At 42.8% G+C, this 24,200-nt stretch overlaps 1 protein-coding gene across 1 annotated transcript; it reads right to left on the reverse strand.

Moving 5' to 3' along the window:
* Window positions 1-2,436: 2,436 nt before the first annotated feature.
* LOC137601683 (eukaryotic translation initiation factor 3 subunit A-like) lies at window positions 2,437-23,991 on the reverse strand. The gene is made up of 21 exons (XM_068324027.1): window positions 23,900-23,991; window positions 23,544-23,694; window positions 23,371-23,488; window positions 16,367-16,557; window positions 16,141-16,277; window positions 15,802-15,965; window positions 15,305-15,501; window positions 13,249-13,456; window positions 12,986-13,158; window positions 9,429-9,533; window positions 9,173-9,271; window positions 8,945-9,061; window positions 8,617-8,802; window positions 7,771-8,094; window positions 7,151-7,255; window positions 6,960-7,073; window positions 6,731-6,841; window positions 5,840-5,990; window positions 4,438-4,504; window positions 4,145-4,341; window positions 2,437-3,384 (listed from the first exon to the last, which is right to left on the reverse strand). Exons 1-21 carry the CDS (start codon window positions 23,989-23,991, stop codon window positions 3,254-3,256), a joined length of 3,138 nt encoding a protein of 1,045 aa, XP_068180128.1. The 3' UTR covers window positions 2,437-3,253.
* Between the last annotated feature and the right edge of the window lie 209 nt (window positions 23,992-24,200).

A 24,200-nucleotide genomic window follows, 5' to 3' on the forward strand; every position in this document is an offset into this window, starting at 1 on the left:
TTGACCCTGAAATGAGAGAAACCCAGGGTTACCAGTTTGACAAAGGGATGTAGTCCAGAATTTGTATATATATATTATTTTTTTATCTATTCTGCATTAATTACAATTTCTTTTCAATGTTTCATTCTTAAATTCTCAAACTATGGAATGAGGAAATGAAGATTTGTTATTTTATGTTAGTGTTCAAGAAGAATTTAAAATCTAAAATTATGATAATTGTGTATTTGTATTGATGCCTATCATGAAATGTAATGTGTGTGTGTATGTGCATGCACACGAACTTGTGTGTGTGTGTGTGTGTGCGTGCGCGCGTGCGTGTGTGTGCGTGTGTGAGTGTGTGTCTGTGTCTGTGCGTGTGCCTATTTAAAGAACAGAGACAAAACTCCCAAAAAAGAGAAACCCATAGTGTACAGAAGGGTTGGGAAAAAATTCAAGAAAGTAAAATGTATCAGAACAGAGAAAAACAGGAAAAAATATCAGGGGTTAGGGTTAGAAGGGGTTAAAAGGGGGTTAGGGTATTAGCCGTTAGTGTGGTGGTAACATGGTAAGAGTACTTTGAAGAGTTGATGAATGAGGAAAATGAGATAGAACAAAGACTAAAAGAGGTGACTGTTGTGGACCAGGAAGTAGCAAAGATTAGTCAGGATGAAGTGAGGAGGGCATTGAAGAGGATGTAAAGTGGAAAGGCCCTTGGTCCTGATGATATACCTGTTGAGGTATGGAAGTGTCTAGGAGAGGTGGCAGGAGAGTTTCTGACTGGGTTGTTCAACAGGATCTTAGATAGCGAGAAGATGCCTGAGGAATGGAGGAGAAGTGTGCTGGTGCCCATTTTTAAGAACAAGGGAGATGTGCAGAGTTGTGGCAACTACAGAGGAATAAAGCTGATGAGCCATACAATGAAGTTATGGGAAAGAGTACTTGAAGCTAGACTAAGGGCAGAAGTGGACATTTGTGGGCAGCAGTATGTTTTCGTGCCAAAAAAGAGTACTACAGATGCAGTATTTGCTTTGAGGATGTTTATAGAGAAGTACAGAGAAAGCCAGACGGAGCTGCATTGTGTTTTTGTCGATCTGGAGAAAGCTTATGACAGGGTGCCCAGAGAGGAACTGTGGTATTGTATGAGGAAGTCTGGAGTGGCAGAGAAGTATGTTAGAGCGGTGCAGGACATGTATGAGGACTGTAAGACAGTGGTGAGGTGTGCTGTAGGTGTGACAGAGGAGTTCAAGGTGGAGGTGGGACTGAATCAGGGATCAGCTCTGAGCCCCTTCTTGTTCGCTATGGTGATGGACAGGCTGACAGACGAGGTTAGACAGGAATCTCCATGGACTATGATGTTTGTAGATGACATTGTGATCTGTAGCGAGAGCAGGGAACAGGTGGAGGAGAAGCTACAGAGGTGGAGGTTTGTCCTGGAAAGGAGAGGAATGAAGGTTAGCCGCAGTAAGACAGAGTACATGTGTGTGGATGAGAGGGACCCAAGTGGAAGAGTGAGGTTACAGGGAGAAGAGATCAAGAAGGTGGAGGATTTGAAGTACTTAGGGTCAACAGTCCAGAGCAATGGAGAGTGTGGAAAAGAGGTGAAGAAGCGTGTATAGGCAGGATGGAACGGGTGGAGGAAAGTGTCAGGTGTGATGTGTGATAGAAGAGTTTCAGCTAAAATGAAAGGAAAGGTGTACAAAACTGTGGTGAGACCAGGGATGTTGTTTGGTCTAGAGACAGTGTCACTGAGGAAATGACAGGAGACATATTGTCCCAACTTGACAGCCCTTTCTGTCAAGTCAGGATAACATACTATATCTCTGAGCATGTTTTCTCTGTAACGAGAAACAATTAAACAAAGCTGCACTCAAGGCTCACAAAAAAGGCCTTAAATAACATCCTGAAATTGGCTACCATTGTGATGCCTGACATTGACACACTTGTGAAAGCTAAAAGATGCCAGGTTTTAGGAATTAAATAATGGTTAACCCCGCTTAAAATGCTGAATGAGATACTGCACCCTGATATAGTTCTGTGAAAATGATTGTCTTCTGTGGAAATTTAAAGAAAATTAACAGTGTGAGACTTACTGTAATAATGTCAGCCGCTGCAGTTCATAAGTTTGGTTTGTTGAAATTATTTGTGTATTACACAGCTTTTAGCTTTCTATCAATGAATAGTGTAGCATACAAGACAGAGAGTAAATCAACTCTCTTGAATAGTTTCTACCTAGGTTTGTATGGTTTGTTGCATCAGCAAAGGATTAATACATGGAAATTACAAATGAGAAATTTGATTTAAAAAAGTAGTTTTATTTATTATTTTGTATTTTGTTAAATCCCAAATAAGCTGTGACCTAAAGTTTAATAGTGTTGTAAATACACTGAGACAAAGTATAAGGGTTTTTTTGGGGGGAGTAAGACAAAGACAAACAATCATACGCTGTTATTTTTAAGTTTTTATGCCATGATTTAACTTTTCTAGCCCACTACAGAAAAGATTTTCCTCGGTCATAACATCAAAACATAACATCAGTATTCACAATACCTTTGGGTTTAACTTTATGGGTGTGTCAATCACTATTAATTTCTTCATTTATGATGTAAGACTTCTCTATGCGAAACATGTTTTGTTCTGACTCCCAAAAACCAGAGAAGTGATATGTCACTGTGGTTAACTTGTTAATATCAAATCAAAATCAAATCAATTTATATGGCACTTTTAACACAAGAACACTCAACACAAAATCCATCCATCCATCCATTTTCAATACCGCTGTATCCGCTGTCGCAGTGCTGATCCTATCCCAACTGACTGGGGTTGTGAGGCGGGGGACACTCCGGGTACAATGCCAGTGCACTGCGGAGCCACATAGAGACAGACAACCATGCACGCACACACTCACACCTAGGGAACATTTGAAGCCATCCAATTTGCCTAAAGTGCATGTCTTTGGAGGTGGGACGAAGCCGGAGAACCCGGAGAGAACACGCGCAGACACGGGGAGAACATGGAAACTCTGCACAGAGCGGGACGCAAACCCAGAACCGTCTTGCTGTGCGGTGACAGCGTTACCCACTGTGCCACCATGCTGCCCCATGCAACACAGTGATTCACAAAAAAAAACAAAAAAAACAAAAAAAAAACAGGGTCACCACACACACAATACATGGAATGGCAATATACAGGATACCCCTCCCTTCCCCCCCAAAAAACAAAATACGGACATCTGATGCAGTATGTCGCTCAGCAACGGACAGTAGATCAACCACCATCATCTGTCTGGTTCTTGGTTGGATGAGGGTTTCTTTTGTCGCCATCCAGCTTTACGCTCCTGGTCCCTCTCTCTTGGCTTCCCCCTGCCCCACTCCTCCCTGTTTTCCCGGCCTCCACGACGCCAAGAACCTTGTGAAGAAACAAAGATGGTCTGTAAGCAGAATCATGCTGATTTTATCATGCTGAAATATCACTCTGGTAAGATAAAGGTAGAAAGGTAAATTGTGCTCTCTGCTGATAATTACAGTATCTCCTGTTGTGCTGAATTGAGGTCACATATCAGATTAATAGGTACAGCTTGAAATGTAACTGAAAACTTTCAGCGTTTCAGCGAAAGACAGTGATTTGAAGAGAAAAAAAGACAGATGTGAAGCAGAAATGTAGCGTCTTCCACAGCTTGAAAGTACAACACACAAAATTAGTTAGTTTATGTTTCATAGATGAAAATGATGAAAGAAGTCCTAGGTTCCAAAGTTCATGTGAAAACAGTGATTAAATGTCTCTTTTCAACATTTCATTGGGTCTGTGGTGACATTACAAATTCTCTTGCCAAGTTTAAGAAAATACCATCAGGCAACTTTTGTGTATTATGTGGAACAGGTGCCTTTTATGTATGTATAAGATACTGCAGAGAGTTAATGGGAAGTGAGTTTCAAACAATGTCGCTTCACTTACAGGGGTAACAGTCTCGTTTGTCTTTCTCCGTTATAATAAACACAATACAACTAACCTCTGTCATCATCACTTCTGTGAGGAGCATGGTCTTTAAAGAAGCCTCTGCGAGGAGGATAATCATTATAGGAGCCTCTGCTAGGATCACGGTCATTATAGAAGCCTCTGCGATGAGCACAATTATCATCGAAGCCCAGGCGAGGAGCACAATCCTCACCACCACCTCGGCGTGGACCACGTTCCTCATCTCCACGTCGGCGTGGACCATGGTCCTCATAACCACCTCGGCGTGGACCACGGTCTTCAGCGCCCCCACGACGAGGTCCTCTGTCAGCTCTATGAAGACCTTCTCCTTGTCTATAGGGCATGTCTCTCTCCTCTCTGTCATTATCACGGCCGTCCTGTCTACAATACCTGGACACAATAGGTCTTGGTGAGAAGCTGTTTGTGGTTCAGCTGGGTTATCATCAAATGGTACAATTAGGTTAAGGTAAACAAGTAAACAAATACCTGTCAGAGATGGGATGACACCTGTCTGAATCACCTCCGCCTGTTTTTCTTCTCAATCTTCCCTCCTCTTTAATTTAGATAAAAAAGGCAACCAGGACAAATCATTTAGAACTTATTTACACATTAAATCAGAAATGTTATCTAATACCAACTGTGTTAATACCCGGTGAACGTGCATGGCAAAAATAGAGTTAGCTTTTTTATTGCTGTAACAGAATAAAGTGTAATTACACATCCGCTACAGTAGGTGGCAGTGGCGCTTTAACATGTACATGCTATGTGCCATTAACTTCAAAGTGTGTGAAGGGAGTATTTACTTCTCTGTTATGGTGTAGGTATCTTTAATTCTGTGCACATACGCATGTGCACAAACAGGGCCACCATAGAATGCATGTGGTGGAAGGTAGGGGGTCGCAAAATGGTTTCTTTCTTCTAGGAAAGCTTAACAGAAAACAATTGAGAAGCACTGCCCTAGACCAACACTGTTCAATCAAATCACCTGAACAGACCATTCAACCTAATGTACCTAAAACGCATGACTGGGGAAACTGGAGTACCACGAGAAAACCTATTCAGACAGGGAGTTTCCTGAGACACAAAAGTGATTTAAACAATCTATCAGAGTGTGGGAAAAGGTAATACAGACAGAAGGTGGTTTAATATCAGTATGGGGAGGGTTCATAAACGTTTAATTATTGTAAATAATGAGATAAATAGCTCATCACTATATCTCGGAATTCGTGATTCGAGTGTGGTTCCTAGGATGCATTAACTGCAAAGAACGGGGGCGCGCTGTACCTATGTATATACAACATGGTGAATGTCATTGCTAAACTGGAGCACAGCACCCCATTTCGAAAAAAACCCATCATGCACTGCCGAGGTGCCCTTGAGCAAGGCATCACCCACCCTCCCAGCCACAAAAGGCCTTTTCATTAGAAGCACTGTGTGTGTGTGTGTGTGTGTGTGTGTGTGTGTGTGTGTGTGTGTGTGTGTGTGTGTGTGTGTGTGTGTGTGTGTGTGTGTGTGTGTGTGTTTCTTTCTAGGGCCTATACACACATGTACATGCATAGCATTAGTCAAAAAGATCATTTCCCCATGGGGACAATAAGGATATATTTCTTCTTCTTCTTCTAAAGCAGTGCCACAGATTGGAATTCATTTCTGCGAAACTTGTCATGTCCAGTTTCACTTACCATCATCCAGAAAAATGAAGAAGTTGAAGATAACCTTCTACCTGAATTACACAAAAACACCACTTGCCACATTGTGACTTCATCAAACATGTCTACTACAGGTTCCTACATTTTCTTCCTCAATTAATTTTGTACTAAATGAAATCATGTCCCTCAGATCACGAGTGGATGGCTCTTGTGTTCCAATGTAAGCAGAAAAGAATTACCTTTCTCAAGCTGCTCCTTCCTGATCCGCTGTGCTTCCTCCTTCTGACGGTAGAAAGCATTACATCTGTCCTTTTTGCGTTGACCCTTTCTTTGTTCCATACGCTTCCTCCGTTCCTCCACCAAGCGCTCCTGGAAAACTTTCAGCTTTTCCTTCGAAGACAGAATAATATGAGTGAACGCGGTGCTCTGTTTGATTGATAGTGCTTGTACACAGGAGTGGTCTAAACACTCGATTGACGGATTATTCTAACCTAAATTCTTTTCATTTTCATTTTAATGTCCTTCATCAAGGAGGCTATATTCTAAACAGTAATGTTTTGTCTGTCTATCAACAGGATATCATAAAGTTTACCAGAGGAGTGCATGTAGCATGGAAAAACTCTTTGGAGTGGATGTGAAAGGGCCAGAACTTTGCTTCTAATTTTTTAACACTGGGAGAGGAGGTCTTTGGATGATATTTGTCAATTACTTTCATTTTCATGAAAATTGGTGGAAGAGTGAACAAAATTGAGTTTAATCAAAACAGTCATTGGCCTCTACATAGGCGCTAAAAACCCTTTTCACACATACAGTATGTAGCTCAGACTGGAAACAGATCAACACAGCAGAATTAAGCGCTTGAAGCCAAAGGCCAAACACTCTGTCACTGACCACTACTTAAAATACTCATGTCTTTAAGCATGTTAACTTGCAGAAAGCTATACTATTCAACATCCACGTAATAACTTCACTGATTGAGATAAGACAAGATGTCACTAAAAAAAACTTGCGCCATCAACTTGTCACTAAAAAAACGTTTGAAGGGTGGCTGACATTAAAACTGGAAATGCATTCGAGTGGAAAGTGTGAAAAGCGCAGCAACCACAATCTGTAGGACTCAGACTTCTTACCTCAAACTTAAATCTATGGGCAGAAAAGAAGTTGTTTTTGTCTTCTGTCATCCTGGACATGCGCTTCCTGTGCTCCATAGCCTTCTCCCATTCAATTTTCATGTTACTTATCTACAAGAAATAGAAGAAAATTTACCGTATATGGTGCATTACATTTCATTTTATGATATGCAATTTTAATGTTTGATTAATGAATGTCATTTTCACATATTGCTTCCTTAATACACACCCTTTTTTCTTCCTCGAGCTCCCATAGTTCCATGTCCTTGACACGTTGCTCCTCATAAGCCTTCTTAATAAGAGGAATTTCTTCAAGACGTTTTGCTCTCTCAAAGTAGTCCATCTGGAGAGACAGAAAATAGTTGCTTCCCATTCACATGCAGATGATCAGTTTTTTCCACTGATCTACCACTCAGGTACCTTCTTCTCCTGGTTCTTCAGACGCTCCTGAAGTTCTTTCTTCTCCTTCTCCAGCTGCTCCACTTGTTTGGCAATGATGAACTTAGGATCCAGCTCTTCAACATCCTGTGAAGACAATTTCTTAGTTTCATTTGTTTGTAGCGACTGAAGGCCTGCCAAGACCGTTCATAAGCTTTTGCAAAAATTTGCCCACTCAACATTTAAATTTACTAGGAAGAAAATAATTCAAAGCTTCCTTGACAAAATAAATAAATAAATAAAAAAATAAAAAAATAAATAAATAACCATTTGAGAGCAGACATTTGGTCCGACCCATTTCTAAAATTTCTTGCAATGGGCTCTACAATAATATCTAGTCAAAGACACAACGTTGAGAGTACTTGTTTAACAACTTGCAGTTAGACTAAGTACTGTATGCTGACAACTGAACTGGAATAGATCAAACACCATTTTCTGCAGTTAACAGTGAAAAATTGTATCATTATACTTGAGGTCAAAATCTGGATCTCCTTTGTAAAGTGCAAACAGGTTTGCAGGTCTTCACTTAGTTCTGCAAAAGGTAAGTCCACACCTACAACCTGTATGCATATAGACTGCACATAGATGTCGTTACACTATACCTCAATGCCAATATCTTTGAAGGCCTTAGCTCCGAGTTCAGTCTTCTTGATTTGCTTCAGCCATTCACCAACTGCCTTTTTCTTGACCTGCTCATGTTCTTGCATGATGCATTCCTTCTCCTTCTCTTTGGCCTCTAGGCGCAGATGCTCCTCTGCCTCATTAAATTTTTGTCTTTCTGCTTCCCATTGCTCCATCTCCTCCTTCTCACGCTGAATCTCTGAGCGCATAATGATCTGCCTGCGAGCCAAGATGCGCTGCTGATCTTTTGGGGCATTTTTAAGATATGCAGCTATGGCCTGCTGTTTTTGCTCCTCACATTCTCGCTGAAAAGAGACAAGAACATAACGCAGTTATGACCTGAAGAATAAAGCAGAAGATTTGTGGCACAATATACTGTGAACTGAAGTTGATGTATACATTTCAGAGTATAATGCAAGTTAAAGCTAATCTGAGTCAGTGATCAGGCGTCCAGTCTCGGTAGCTCTTCATACAAGGCTGGCCAGGACTGTAACGCCTATATGCTGGCACACTGTTGACAAACTTGATCCTACAGTATGAGGTCCATGTTGTTCTGTTTCTGTGATGGCACCAAACAATGTCACAGCGTTGGACATCTGAATATGTGAGCCACGTGCTGGTAGAGTAGAACAAGAGTGTGACAACCAGGACATTTAAAAAGGTTAAAAAATAAATAAGTCAACAACTGACAGAAGAGAAAAATAAACCAAAAACATTATAAAATGGGAAAGAGCACAATGTCCAGAAGCTCCCTCATATACAAACAGATGAAATCACATGCTACATGTCAGATAATGTGAATAACAGCTTAGTAAGAGTGAACTCACCAGGATAAGGGCAGGCTTGATGACCTGGGTGGCTTTGGCCAAAGATGCAGATATGACAGAAACTTGGTTCCTGATGTGCTCCGAGGGCATGTTCTGTAGGAACGGACCGGCAGGGGCGTCCTCTTTGGTGGAGTAGTTCAGGTCAGAGCCAAAGCTCAGAGTTCGAGAGATGTGATCGATACGGACCTAATGAGAAAAAGGACGCCAGCCAAGTAAAACACATCAAAACTGAACATTGGACATCGTCTGGACTACACTAACATTTTGTCAGTTGAACAAAAGATGTAATGCATTAAAACCATGGAATGTCTTCTAAGCTTAAAACTACCTGCAGATCATAGTGCCGGGCAGCATCCACAATGGAATGCTCCAACTGGAATGCATCCACAAATGGAAGAAGGGAAGCCAGACGGGTGAACTCGATGCTCTGATATATTTGTGCAACCTTGATAGAATGGATGCAAAACAATGGGACAGATTAATACCATTTGACTGTTGATATGATTTATGGTTAGAGGGATTTAGGTGAGCAATCCTCTGGAATTAAGTTAATTACCTGTTGCAGGACCCTCAGGATAGTATTACTTTGAAGATGAGGGATATACTGCTGCAAATCAGGATCCTTTCCAGCCTGGTCTCTTATCCAGCTCATCACCTAGTTGGAAAGTATGTTAGCCTTTTAGTAGGATCTGACTTTCACAATAAGTCTAATTAGTATAATTATGATCTAACCTAACGTACATCTACAGAAATAAAAAAAGATAGATGGGCTCTTTTCTAATCATCAACCTCACAGTCACTCGATCATTTACCTTGGTCAGTTGTCCACTTAGCTTCAGAGGATCAAAGTCTACTTCCAGACAGTTGTAAAGTTCCTTTAGGTCAGTAACCACATACTCAAGCAAGTTAAATTTCACCTAGAAGGCAAACATCAAAAAATATTTGTCAAAACATTTTTAAGTAAGTGGGGGGGTGGGTTTTTTAAATTCAGGGTCTGTTCTATAAAGGATGCTAAGAAAAGTGGGGATATAAGTTCGGGCCTGACTTCAATGAACCTAACAATTATAAGAACTGCTTCTAATCTGCTCTAACTGGTTATGGCAGATCGACCTATATTCAATCACTTGCTTCTTTAAATTGAACCTGGCTAAAGTCTGACTAGACGTAAAGTTAAGCTGCAACCATTTCGGCCACTGTTTGATTCCTTGGACTCAAATATCCTACCTAAACAACAGAATCAAATTGAAATCATATCTTTAACATCAGGTCAGTCTAACAAAAGCTTGGGTTAAACAATAGTTGACTACCCTGTCCTTTCCAAGTCTGAATTAGAAGGAATAAGGTATTGTTATATCATATTATGATGTTTTGCTTTCTGGGACTTTCTTTCAGTCATTCATTTGCTACCGCTTATTCCGCCTTTGGCTAGTCACGGGCATTGCTGGAGCCTATCCCAGCTGACTTGTGGACGAGAGGTAGGTAACACTCCGAGTATGATGCCAGTGCACCATGGAGCCACATGGTAGACAAACATCCACACACACACATTTACACCCATGGCCAATGTGGAACGATCAACTCACCTAAGACGTATATTTTCGGGTGTTTTTGCCGTACACGAATCACTGTCTACGTTTGACACATCGTGTCAATTCGTTATGACACGCCCCCCTTTGCCATCACTGGCTGCAGGTGATCATGCTACATCAATTAGCCTACCTGTGCTACATGGGATTTTGTGCACTGAGTAGTCGATTTATGCCTGTCGTGATGGTATGTCATCTCATAGCTTTCTTAATATTTTAATTCATAGTAACTATTTTGGTAACTATGGTATTTTTATTTTTATTTTATACTGCTTATATTTTAATTTAATACTGTTATATTTTTTAAATTTTATACTGTTTATATTTTAATTTTATAGTGTTTATATTTTAGTTATAGTTTAGTATATAAGTCCTGTTAGTGCTGAATGTGTCTGTTAGTGTAGTGTATGTGTTGCAGTATGTCCTGTGATGTCAGTGTTTCTTTTTCTCCTGGTTTTTATCCAGTATTATTCGTTATGGAATGCCTGAGCAGTGGATATATACAATTTCCTCCAGGATTAATAAAGTATCTATCTATCTATCTATCTATCTATCTATCTATCTATCTATCTATCTATCTATCTATCTATCTATCTATCTATCTATCTATCTATCTATCTATCTATCTATCTATCTATCTATCTATCTATCTATCTATCTATCTATCTATCTGTCTATCTATCTGTCTATCTATCTGTCTGTCTATCTGTCTATCTGTCTGTCTGTCTATCTGTCTATCTGTCTGTCTGTCTGTGTTGAGAAAAAAAAGAAGGTGGTCGGACGAATATGTGCAATGTGAATTTACATGTACTGTATAACAGAACGTGATGGGAGTCAGCATTCTGCATGATTTGCAATGTCAAGTTGAGCATCTCTAGTCTCGCACTGGCAAAAATAAAGGAACACTTCCTTAAGCTGCATTGAAAACAAAAGAAACAGACTTTGCTGTGAAAATGACATAAGAGTAGCACTTGCCAAGGTGAAGCCACGCATATCTGAACAGGTCTCTCAATAACAACAGCAGAAGTCACACTGATTTGCAGGTAGGTCATTTCATGTGAGTTCAACTGTCTTGGTTTTTTTCTTTGAAAAAGGTGACATTAATGCACAATTCATTAAATACACCAGTAAAACATATACTTATGTCTTAAATTTGGAAAAAAACAGCAACTTTTTTTTACTAAAGAAGTGTCGGTGAGTGAGCATATGAAACTGGCAGGGTTCGGTACCTCCAACAAAGTTAAGAACCACTGAAAACATCTACAGTATAAGATATTAATACTGACAAACAAGAGAGAACCATCGGCCAAATGGGAATCAGACCTTTCAGTTTCTACTGATGCCAATTTCTGAACCCAAGCCTGCAAAAAAACTTGTGAGGCATATTTAGTCTCATTATCTACGGACCTACCTACGTAGACTGACCTACTTTTCTTTGATCTCACCTTGTTGTGTCGTTTGTTCACTCCCCTTGTGCTCTGATTTATAATTCTTTGTTACATCATACACTGCGTTTTAATCTGCGGCCTTTGTTATGAGCGTACAAACTAACACTAATGACAATTAATCATTCATTCATTCATTCATTCATGTTCTGATTGCTTCATCCACTGTGGCGGGTTGCGGGGAGCTGGAGCCTATCCCAGTTGACTAAGGACGTGAAGCGGGAGAAACTCCTGGTGCCACCCCAGTTCACCGCGGAGTCACACAGAGATACAGACAAGCACACACGCACACAATTTGGACAATTTGGAACAGCCAATTAACCTGAAGCACATGTTTTTGGAGGTGGAAGGAAGCCATTTCATCCAAATATCATTTTGCAGTGTATATATCAGTGTATATATTGTGTGTGTGCACATACATACATACGTACACATGTACGATTCTTCAATCTGAAATAAAATAAGTTAGAAAGTAAGAACTATTTTAAATGCCTATAAGCTAAAAGCAATAAGGTATTTGAAACACTACAAAAGTTAGATTTAACCAAATAAACTCAGTGCATTTCTCACTAAAAACCTAAGATGGTTCTTTGAATCTCTTGAACATTTCATAATGCCGTCACTTAATCAAATTAAACAAGGCAGTCATAGACTGCAACATCCTGCGACTTACCCTGACCAATTTCCACGGTAGTTCAGGGTACCCTGAAAGAAGTACCTGATAAGTGCATAACTTTGACCTTTCAGGGTAGGTCAAAGCTATGCACTAGCTTTGACCATAGAAACAAAGCTAGTGCATAGGTAGATCAAAGCACTAGCTTTGATCTATGGCCTTACTCACACTGGCCTTCTCCCTTGTCTGTCTTTCTATCCTATCCGGTACCTGAGTGAACAAAAGTTGAAATTTGACCTTGACCTAATTTTCTCAAGGTCAAGGTTATCATCTCATTTTAATCCCCTTTGCTGCCCAAGTAATGTGCTTTTTGTTTCATCTTTGTATCTGCAACAGTTGCAACGATATTTGGTGGATATATGAACGAAAGAACGAAAGAACGGACAAGCGAATGGACGAACGAACGGACGAACACATGAACACTGACAATTACAGTACATGACCGATTTGAAGCAGGATGTGATTAAAGCAAACTAACCGGAAGCTTGGCTTATTTGATAAGCTTGCTTTATGGAGTAGTTTAGTGGAAAATCCAAAGTTTTAACCAATTGTCTTTCAAAGAAGCCGAAGGAAGGAGATCAAGTTGGTTAGACTTACTGTGACCAGAAAGAATTCTGGGACACTAATTTACACAGATGATGTACTGATGTGAGCATGACCAGTACCATGTCATTAATGAGACTCTGTCGGGTTGGGGGCGATGGCAAGCCCAAAAGTGAAGCCAGTCGGCGATGTTTGTCCACAACGATGTTGTCCATGTCCAGCAGCCGAGCAATGTCGGTGCACTCAGGGATGATGGGAATGGACAGAGTAGCAAGGATGACCCTTGTGGACAACCAGAAAATTGAAAGAGTTATCAACCATTTGCTGATTACCATAGTTTAATTAGCATTTCTAACAATTAGCAACAAATTATAAATAAGATACCTCTGCATTTCATCTTGTGTTACATTATCGCGCATTTTTCTAGAGACGTTGTAGAGGCAGTGGAGAGTGCAGGCATGAAAAAGAGCTTTCCCAGATTTCCAGAAGACAGTAGACAACTTGGTGTAGTAGCTGGCCATCAGCTGGGGTTGGGGAGGCTTCTTGGAAAGACCAAACAGACGATGGATGTCTTCAATAGCTTTAAATGCTTCCTAAAAGAAAACACCAAAACACATCACTAATGAGAACCAAAACAGTCAGAGACTGCAAAATCCTCCGACACCCCTGAATTCAAAATTTTACCCTGACCTACTTTCAGGGTAGGTCACGGTAAGTCGCGGAATGTTGCAGTCTCTGAATTCAAAATTTTAGGTAGCTGTGATCTATGCACTAGCTGTGATCTATGGTCTTACTCACACTGGCCATCTCCCTCGTCTTTCTATCTTACCCGGTTCCTGAGTGTACCAAAGTAGAAATTTGACCTAGACCTAGTTTTCTCAAGATCAAGGTCATCATCTAATTTTCATCCCCAAACAGAAAGCCCAAGTAATGTGCTTTCTGTTTTATCTTTCTATTTTCAATGGTTGCGAAGATATTTGGGGGACTAATGGACAGACATATGGACGAACAGAGGAACACACAATCACGCTGACAATCACAATACATCCCCCTTCACGGGAAGTAACAAGGCAGTCACAGATTGCAACATCCCGCAACACCCCTGAATTCGAAATTTTACCCTGACCTTCTTGCATAGGTCAAAGATCAAAGCTAGTGCTCTGACCTACTTTCATAGATAAAAACATTAGCTTTCGTCCGTCTATACGTTCATTCGTCCGTCTGAACACACGAATACTGACAATTACAATACATCAACGCTTTGAAGCGAAATAAAACAAAGAAGCTTCACATGTATGAAGATGATATCTGCAGGCTCTAAAATAACTTGTGCATCTCTTCACAAATCACAGTTGTAATGTAGGTCCTGTTCTCAAAATATGATTTGAAATAAAATTAAGAAGAAAGCTATGTTGACCAGTTTGAAAAGAACTCATGAAAAACAAATAAAATCTTTATAAATCCAATTCAATAACCCAATTTATGAAGCATCATTTAGTTAAAAACAATATTTTTACATGGAAATCAGAAACTTTTTCATGGGGACGTAATATGAATCACAACCGTAACTGACTCAGTCAGAAAAAAATGATTTATTGAGTTGTTTTAGTCCCTTGAGCTGAAAAAACATCCTTCCTGAAAGTTCACATCTCTTTCAAGGATCACAAACATAAATGGGATACACGTTGTAATGAGAGGAATGATGTTTGTATCCATATTACTATAATATAACATAATACCTAAGTTAATCAACACGGAGGTACAGCCTAACAAATTAGGCATGGATTTATGTAGTCCAATGTCATATGGTTACTTCTTAGCTGTTAAGGGTTAAACAGAAGTCCAGGTCCTGCAAATTCAACCTTCAGGGAGCACCATAACCTGAAGGAATGAGAATCTATCCCAGCATATCACCCTAGACTGTTTCTGTTAGCCTGATTTAAATATGGAGGTGGAATAGGCCATCAAAAAATCTTTGGACTTGGTTGGCCTGAGCGCTGTCTCAACTTGACATTCCCCACAGTGATTTGGGACTTGCGTGAGACTCAAAGTAACAAGAATTGCACACAGGCTATACAGAATGATGTCAGAATGTGCAGCTACCTGTGGTTGGCAGGTAAGGATTCATCATTGCCACATAACCAACCTCACCACCAAAGTTCATGAGAATTCTCTGTAGTTGTTTATTTTAACCCTGCCATCAAAAAATGGAACCAAACCTTCAACCCCTTTGGTAGAGGTAATTATTAATCCGGAGGTAAATGGATGGAGTGCAGAAGGTGACGGACTACACAAGTGTTAAGTTTTCTTTACATGCAACACCACCACTATTTACATCACTGCTGGCTATTTACTGTGTCATGTTCTGTCATATGTTAATAGCAGGATCAACAAAAATGCTAGCAGACATGTTTTTTAAAGGCTGAGTGTTGTGGACAGACCTGCCAGAGCTCCAGGCTTATAGCACTGTCCACCTGCAACAAACGTGTCTCCAGGTGCATCGACTGGCTCACAGGGTTCAGGCTGATGGTAGGACTCTGGCTGTGGTGCCGCTGCATCTGAGCCAAGTGTATTTGCAGGTTGGCACAAAGCTTGCAAAACTCTGCTTTTCGGGTGTACCGAACGCAGTACATAAAAGCTGTGGAAAAGATGTTTAGATATTAACAGCTGTTAATGTATAACACCGAACATGTATATTTAATCAGTTATGGTCAACATAAAAGGAATGGTTAGAATGAACATGACATGCATCTTGCATCTTTATTACTGGTGAAAATTTGTTTTTATTTTATTAACTTCTTTCAACACCAAAACATATCAAATGTAAAGGATTTTGTTGATGGTAACTTTTATGCAGTCTTACAAACTAAATATCACACTTCATTTTTTGATGATTACATGAAGACAAATGTACCAAAAGTGTTTAGTGTTTCTCTACCTTGTTGGGCGATGTCGTGGTACAGACACTCCAACTTGGAGTTGTTACACAGAAGGTCCAGACATTGGCGGTAAGACTCCCACAAGAACTTTACCCAGGGAGCGAGCAGCAAGTGATCAGTACAATCCTGGGTGTCCTCTCCACTCACAGCGCTCAAAAGCACACTACAATCAAAAACTCTTTCAAACCAGGTGTAATCAAAATACTGCATGACATACAATTAGCTTGTCATTACACATTACAAATCGCATTACTTTAAAAATAATTACAATGTAGAATATAACAAAATAAATGTACATCAGTGGATATCAATGATGGATATGATATGAGCACAGTCACCTCTCAGGAGTATGGATATTGTCTAAATCCTCAATATCCAAGACCACTTGCTGGGATTCCTCCTTTGCGCTCTCAGTTCTCTCCTCTGCCAGCTTCAGGTAAGCCCTGACCACATCCTCCAGAGATTTGATATTCACCTGAAAGCCAAAAAAGTATTAAAGTTTGACTCAAAAACAACTTCAGCGATGACTTCATCTGTCCCAACAGCAGAATTGCCCTCACACACCTGCTGGCAGATATTCCTGTACTGGTAGAGACCCTCTTTGGCGAGTTGACTCTTGCGGAGATCCACGCAGAGCTCCAGGAACTTGAGCATAGTGGACTCGTTGCTCTTCTGCCATGTCCGATATTTCTTGCTTTTGATGACATCATACAAAACATCCAAAGCTGGCTGCTTATTGTTAGTCTCAAGGAGCTCTGTAACATCCAGAGTAGCAACAAATACACACAACAAATTAACATTTCAATGGTTACGTACTGTGGCTCTATAGTAACATCAGCTGGCATTGCTGGGCTGTTGTGCTTAGTAAACGTGATATCAGCACTGGCTTACTACATGTAATACATAGACATAGACAAATTGTTTTGACATTACTTATTTCAAAATATTTAATCTAACGTATCCATCAGGCAAGGCCAGGATAGGCTATCCATCCTCAGGCTTTCAGTGTAATTATTGTGTATATTTGTATAATTAATGTGTATGTTTGTACAATCTTTTTTGGAGGCAAGTGAGTTAACAAGTGAGATTATGGCTTCATGCTATCATTTACTTTTAGTTACAGGTAAGAAAACAATAAAATCTTGAAACATCTTGGAGTGTGCATGTTTTTGTGCACCTCTCTACTCAACTACAGCTGCTGGCTCTATATAATTCATTGATCTTCATTCATCTTCAGCTCTACATATTATACAATATAATTTGCTGCAACATTTTAATTATAATGGATTTAAATATGTAAACATGAACATTTAAAAATGATCAGTTAAATTATAATTTAAAGTAGATGATATTGGTAAATATCGGGGGGGGTTTACGTTTCTGTAGCATGGCAACTCCGTTTGTGTTAAGTCTTGGTTTGAAATTCTCATAGAATTCCAAATTCATACTTAAAGTGACTGTCCAGTGCAAATCACAGGTCTGCCATTTATATTGTACTAGATCAAAGCCAGGCAGCTAGAGCAATCTTTGATCATTACGGAACACATCTATGCAAAACCTCAATTGATTGACAAAAGTTGATGTGAAAGGTCATCTTATGATGTCAAGTCTTAAATGACAATCGTGGATCAAAGTAAAGATCAAAGAAGCCATCAAGCTGTCCAGTTTAGACAAAGAGGAGGAACAGGCAAAACAAAAAGGTATGCAGGTTTCTAAGAGTGATGTGACTGACAGTAGACTATAGTCTATTTACTGTATTAGCCTTTCGCTAATATGTTGCCAAGCAACAGAAGACCACTGTATTTGTTATTTAATTTTGCTGATCTAGCTACAATTATAATTGAGGCATCATGTCATGCAACTGATTTCACCCATAGGCAGCCTAGTCTAGTTTGTTTTTTCATCTTTTCCTTTTGGCTTTTCCCTTCAGGGGTCACCACAGCGAATCAATTGCCTCCATCTAACCCTGTCCTTTGCATGCTCTTCTCTCACACCAACTACCTTCATGTCCTCTAATCACTACATCCATAAACCTCCTCTTTGGTCTTCCTCTAGGCCTCCTGCCTGGCAGGTCAAAACTCAGCATCCTTCTACCAATATATTCACTATCTCTCCTCTGAACATGTCCAAACCATCTCAGTCTGGCCTCTCTGACTTTATTTCCAAAACCTCTGACATGTGCTGTCCCTCTGATGTACTCATTCCTGATCCTATCCTTCCTGGTCACTCCCAGAGAGAACCTCAGCATCTTCATCTCGGCTACCTCCAGCTCTGTCTCCTGTCTTTTCTTCAGTGACACTGTCTCTAGGCCAAACAACATCGCTGGTCTCACCACAGTTTTGTACACCTTTCCTTTCATTTTAGCTGAAACTCTTCGATCACACATCACACCTGACACTTTTCCATTTTCCTTTTACCATCCTGCCTGTACACACTTCTTCACCTCTTTTCCACACTCTCCATTGCTCTGGACTGTTGACCCTAAGTACTTAAAATCCTCCACCTTCTTGATCTCTTCTCCCTGTAACCTCACTCTTCCACTTGGGTCCCTCTCATTCACACACATGTACTCTGTCTTACTGCGGCTAACCTTCATTCCTCTCCTTTCCAGGACAAACCTCCACTTCTCTAGCTTCTCCTCCACCTGTTCCCTGCTCTTGCTGCAGATCACAATGTCATCTGCAAACATCATAGTCCATGGAGATTCCTGTCTAACCTCGTCTGTCAGCCTGTCCATCATCATAGCGAACAAGAAGGGGCTCACAGCTGATCCCTGATGAAGTCCCACCTCCACCTTGAACTCCTCTGTCACACCTACAGCACATCTCACCACTGTCTTACAGTCCTCATACATGTCCTGCACCGCTCTAATATACTTCTCTGCCACTCCGGACTTCCTCATACAGCATCTGAAGTACTCTTTTTTGGCATGAAACCATACTGCTGCTCTCAAATGCTCACTTCTGCCCTTAGTCTAGCTTCCACTACTCTTTCCCATAACTTCATTGTATGGCTCATCAGCTTTATTCCTCTGTAGTTGCCACAACTCTGCACATCTCCCTTGTTCTTAAAATGGGGCACCAGCACACTTCTCCTCCATTCCTCAGGCATCTTCTCACTATCTAAGATTCTGTTGAACAACCCAGTCAGAAACTCTACTGCCACCTCTCCTACACACTTCCAAACCTCTACAGGCATATCATCAGGAGGATGCACCTCCTGATGATATACCTTTCCACTGCCTTTCCACTCATCCTCTTCAGTGCCCTCCTCACTTCCTCCTGACTAATCTTTTCTATTTCCTGGTCCACAACATTCACCTCTTCTAGTCTTTGTTCTCTCTCATTTTCCACGTTCATCAACTCTTCAAAGTACTCTTTCCATCTTCCCATCACACTACTAGTGCCTGTCAATAGACTTCCATCCCTATCCTTAATCACCCTAACCTGCTGCACGTCCTTCCCATCTCTGTCTCTCTGTCTTGCCAACCTGTATAGATCAGTCTCTCCCTCCTTACTGTCCAACCTAGCATACAAGTCATCATAAGCTTCTTGTTTGGCATTTGCTACCTCTACCTTCACCTTACGCTGCATCTCCCTGTACTCCTGTCTACTCTCCTCAGTCCTCTCAGTGTCCCACTTCTTCTTAGCTAACCTCTTTCTCTGTATACACTCCTGTACCTCCTCATTCCACCACCAAGACTCCTTATCTACTTTCCTTCCAGATGACACACCAAGTACTCTCCTACCTGTCTCCCTGATCACATTAGCTGTAGTTTTCCAGTCATCTGGAAGCACCTCCTGACCACCCAGAGCCTGTCTTAACTCCTTCCTAAAAGTCATGCAACACTCTTCCCTTTTCAGCTTCCACCATTTTGTCTTCTGCTCTGCCTTTGCCCTCTTCATCTTCCTCACCACCAGAGTCATCCTGCACACCACCATCCTATGCTGTTTGACTACACTCTCGCCTACCACTACTTTACAGTCACTGATGTCCTTCAGGTTACACCGTCTAAACAAGATGTAGTCTTACCTGTGTGCTCTTACCACCACTCTTATAGGTCACCCTATGTTCCTGCCTCTTCTGGAAGAAAGTATTCACTATAGCCAATTCCATCCTTTTTGCAAAGTCAACTACCATCTGTCCCTCTGCGTTCTTCTCCTGGATACCAAACCTGCCCATCACCTCCTCATCACCTCTGTTTCCTGCACCAACATGTCCATTGAGGTCTGCTCCAATGACAACTCTCTCACTTCTAGGTATGCTCTGCATCACTTCATCAAAGTCCAACCAGAATTTCTCTTTCTCCTCCAGCTCACATCCTACCTGTGGAGCATACCCAATAACAACATTGAACATCACACCTTTGATTTGTAGCTTCAGACTCATCACTCTATCCGACACTCTTTTTACCTCCAGGACATTCCTGACAAATTTCTCCTTCAAGATAACTCCTACTCCATTTCTCGTCCCATCTACACCATGATAGAACAACTCGAACCCTGCTCCTAAGCTACTAGCCTTGCTACCTTTCCACCTGGTCTCCTGGACACACAGTATGTCTATCTTCCTCCTCTGCATCATGTCAACCAACTCTCTACCTTTTCCTGTCATAAATCCAACATTTAACGTCCCTACTCTCAGTCCTATACTCTCGGCGCTCCTCTTCTCTCTCTTCGTGCGAACACACTTTCCTCCTCTCCTTCTTTGACCAACAGTTGTCCAATTTCCACCGGCGCCCTGTGGGTCAACAGCGCCGATGGCGGTCGTTGTTAACCTGGGCCTCGACTGATCCGGTATGGAAGTCATGGGTTTGATTCGCATCTTTGATTTGGCAGAAGTTTTACGTAGGATGCCTTTCCTGACGCAACCCTCTGTATTTATCCGGGCTTGGGACCTGCACAATAAGACACTGGCTTGTGTCCTCTTGTGGCTACATTTAGTTTGTGTTTTCATCACAAGTGCAAATTCACACATATCCTGACTGTGGCCTGTTTTTTATTGCCATATGTTGTATGCTAAGTTAAAGGTCCCATTTTATACTCTTTTTAATTAATGTCACACTGCAGCCACATGTCCAACTACACTATTTTTGAAATATATTACCCCAAACTGATCAATTGTTTTCAATATCCGCTGCCATTATGCTCTGCTTGTCTGGGCTGCTCCCTCTGTCAATGCCTGCTATACACCTCCGTTGATGTGGTGCACATGCTCCATGTGCCAGAGCACTTTAAACACTCTATTGTATTTAAACTTTTAGTAACTTTGTTACTATTTTTATTATTACATCCCGCTTCAAAGCGGTGATGTATTGTAATTGTTACCATTTGTGTGTTCGTTCATCCGTCCCTCCATCTGTTAGTCCATCCATCCCTCCATCTTCCACCGCTTATCCGTAGTCGGGTGGCGGGGGCAGCAGCTTCAACAGGGAGCCCCAAACTTCCCTTTCCCCGGCCATATCCACCAGCTCTGACTGGGGGATCCCAAGGCGTTCCCAGGCCAGTGTTGAGATATAATCCCTCCACCTGGTCCTGGGTCTGCCCCGAGGTCTCCTCCCAGCTGGACGTGCCAGAAACACCTCCCTAGGGAGGCATCCCGGAGGCATCCACACCAGATGTCCAAACCACCTCAAATGACTCCTTTCCATGCGAAGGAGCAGCGGCTCTACTCTGAGCCTCTCGCGAACAGCAGTGTTTCTCACCCTATCTCGAAGGGAGACACCAGCTATCCGCCTGAGAAAGCCCATTTCAGCCACTTGTATCCGCGATCTCGTTCTTTCGGTCATGACCCATCGCTCATGACCATAGGTGAGGGTAGGGACGAAGATTAAATGGTAGATGGAGAGATTCGCCTCTCGCCTTAGCTCCCTCTTTGTGACAACAGTGCGGTAAAGCAACTGCAATACCGCTCCTGCTGCCCCAATTCTCCGTCCATTCTTCCCTCACTCGTGAGCAGGACCCCAAGATACTTCAACTCCTTCACTTGTGGAAGGACCTCATTCCCCACTCGGAGAAGGCAGTCCACCGGTTTCCTGCTGAGGACCATGGCCTCAGATTTGGAAATGTTGATCCTCATCCCCGCCGCTTCACACTTGGCTGCAAACCGGACCAGTGAGCGCTGCAGGTCACAGGCCGATGACGCAAACAGGACTACATCATCTGCAAAAAGCAGCAATGCAATCCTCAGGCCACCAAACTGTAAAGCCTCCTCACCACGAATACGCCTCGATATCCTGTCCATGAAAATCACAAACAGAATTGGTGATAAAGCGCAGCCCTGGCAAAGGCCAACAGCTGCTCGGAACAAGTCCGAATTACTGTCGAGAACCCGAACGCAGCTCTCACTTTGGGCGTACAGGGATTGGATGGCCCTGAGGAGAGGCCCCCCACCCCATACTCCCGCAGTACTTCCCACAGTATATCCCTGGGGAGTCGATCGTACGCCTTCTCCAAGTCTACAAAACACATGTAGACTGGATGGGCATACTCCCAAGCCCCCTCTAGGATCCCTGCGAGAGTAAAAAGCTGGTCCGTTGTTCCACGACCAGGACGGAACCCACATTGTTCCTCCTCAATCTGAGACTTGACAATTGGCCAGACCCTCCTTTCCAGCACCTTGGAGTAAACTTTCCCAGGGAGGCTGAGGAGTGTGATGCCCCTGTAGTTGGCACACACCCTCTGGTCCCCCTTTTTAAAAAGAGGAACCACCACCCCAGTCTTCCACTCTTTCGGCACTGTCCCAGACTTCCACACAATGTTAAAGAGACGTGTCATCCATGACAGCCCCTCAACACCCAGTCCCCCATTTCCCCCTCATAAGGTGTCAGACAGTCCTCCAGAACAACTTTGGTGCCGTGTCCTTCTCCATAGCCTCTCCGAACTCCTCCCACACCCTCTGTTTTGCCTCCATCACAGCCGAGGCTGCAGTCCTTTTGGCCTGTCGGTACCCTGCAACTGCTTCAGGAGTCCCCAGGGACAACGTGCCCCTGAAGGCCTTCTTCTTCAGTCGGACGGCTTCCCTGACCACCGGGGTCCACCACGGTGTTCGAGGGTTACCACCCCTTGAGGCACCCAAGACCTTGAGACCACAGCTCTCAGCTGCAGCTTCAGCAATGGAAGCTTTGAACATCGACCATTTAGGTTCAATGCCCCCAGCCTCCACAGGGATGCACGAAAAACTCCTTTGGAGGTGTGAGTTGAAGGCCTCGAGGACCGAGTCCTCCTCCAGACGTTCCCAGTTCACCCGCACTACTTGTTTGGGCTTACCAGGTCTATCCAAAGGTTTCCTCTGCCAATGGACCCAACTCACCACCAGGTGGTGATCAGTCGACAGCTCTGCCCCTCTCTTCACCCGAATGTCCAAAACACACAGTCGAAGGTCAGATGATACGATCACAAGATCAATCATTGACCTCCGACCCAGGGTGCTCTGGTACCAGGTACACTTGTGAGCATCCTTGTGTTCGAACATGGTGTTAGTTATGAACAATCCGTGACTAGCACAGAAGTCCAACAACATAACACCGCTTGGGTTTAGATCAGGGAGGCCATTCCTCCCAATCACACCCCTCCAAGTGTCTCCATCATTGTCGACGTGTGCAATGAAGTCCCCCAGGAGAACAATGGAGTCCCCTACAGGGATCCCTTCAAGGACCCCATTTAGGGACCCCAAGAAGGCCGAATACTGTGAAGTGATATTTGGTGCGTATGCACAAATAACAGTCAGAGTCCCCCCTCACCCCCACAGCCTTAAGGCACAGGGAAGCGACCCTCTCATCCACTGGGGTAAACTCCGACACAGTGGCGCTCAGCCGGGCACTTCTGAGTATCCCCACACCCGCCCTGCGCCTCACGCCTGACGCAACTCCGGAGTAAAACAAGGTCCAACCCCTATCCAAGAGTTTGGATCCAGAACCAAGGCTATGCGTGGAGGTAAGCCCCACCAGATCCAACTGGTAACGATCCACCTCCAACACAAGCTCCGGCTCCTTCCCCGCCATTGAGGTGACATTCCACATCCCCAAAGCCAGCTTCTGCCGCCTGGGTCTGGTCCGTCTTGACCCCTGTCATCACTGCCACCCATATGGCAGCGCACCCGACCCCATCGGTCAGCCCTGCGGGTGGTGGGTCCACAGGGGTGGGAAGAGTCCACGTTGCCTTTTCAGGCTGAGCCCAGCCCTGCCCCATGGCAGACCCGGCCACCAGGCGCTCGCTGACGGGCCCTCCATCCAGGCCTGGCTCCAGACGTGGGCCCCGGGCTTCCTCCGGGCAGGGTCACATTTTTCCCTTTCCGATTTGTCATGGGATCTTCTGAACCATTCTTTGTCTGACCCTTCACCTGAGACCTGTTTGCCTTGGGTGACCCTACCAGGAGTACAAGACTCCCGACAACATAG

Source organism: Antennarius striatus, chromosome 2 (genome assembly GCF_040054535.1).
Source record: "Antennarius striatus isolate MH-2024 chromosome 2, ASM4005453v1, whole genome shotgun sequence".
In the NCBI taxonomy this organism is placed as follows: Eukaryota; Metazoa; Chordata; class Actinopteri; order Lophiiformes; family Antennariidae; genus Antennarius; species Antennarius striatus.

Excerpts from the sequence above, each read along its gene's own strand:
- LOC137601683 (XM_068324027.1), bottom strand. The coding sequence starts at position 23,991 with ATGGGGCAGGGCTGGGCTCAGCCTGAAAAGGCAACGTGGACTCTTCCC. Across the intron at positions 15,502-15,801 it reads CCACGACATCGCCCAACAAG|CTTTTATGTACTGCGTTCGG; the intron begins GTAGAGAAACAC and ends TCTTTTCCACAG. Across the intron at positions 8,803-8,944 it reads CCCGGCACTATGATCTGCAG|GTCCGTATCGATCACATCTC; the intron begins GTAGTTTTAAGC and ends TTTTCTCATTAG.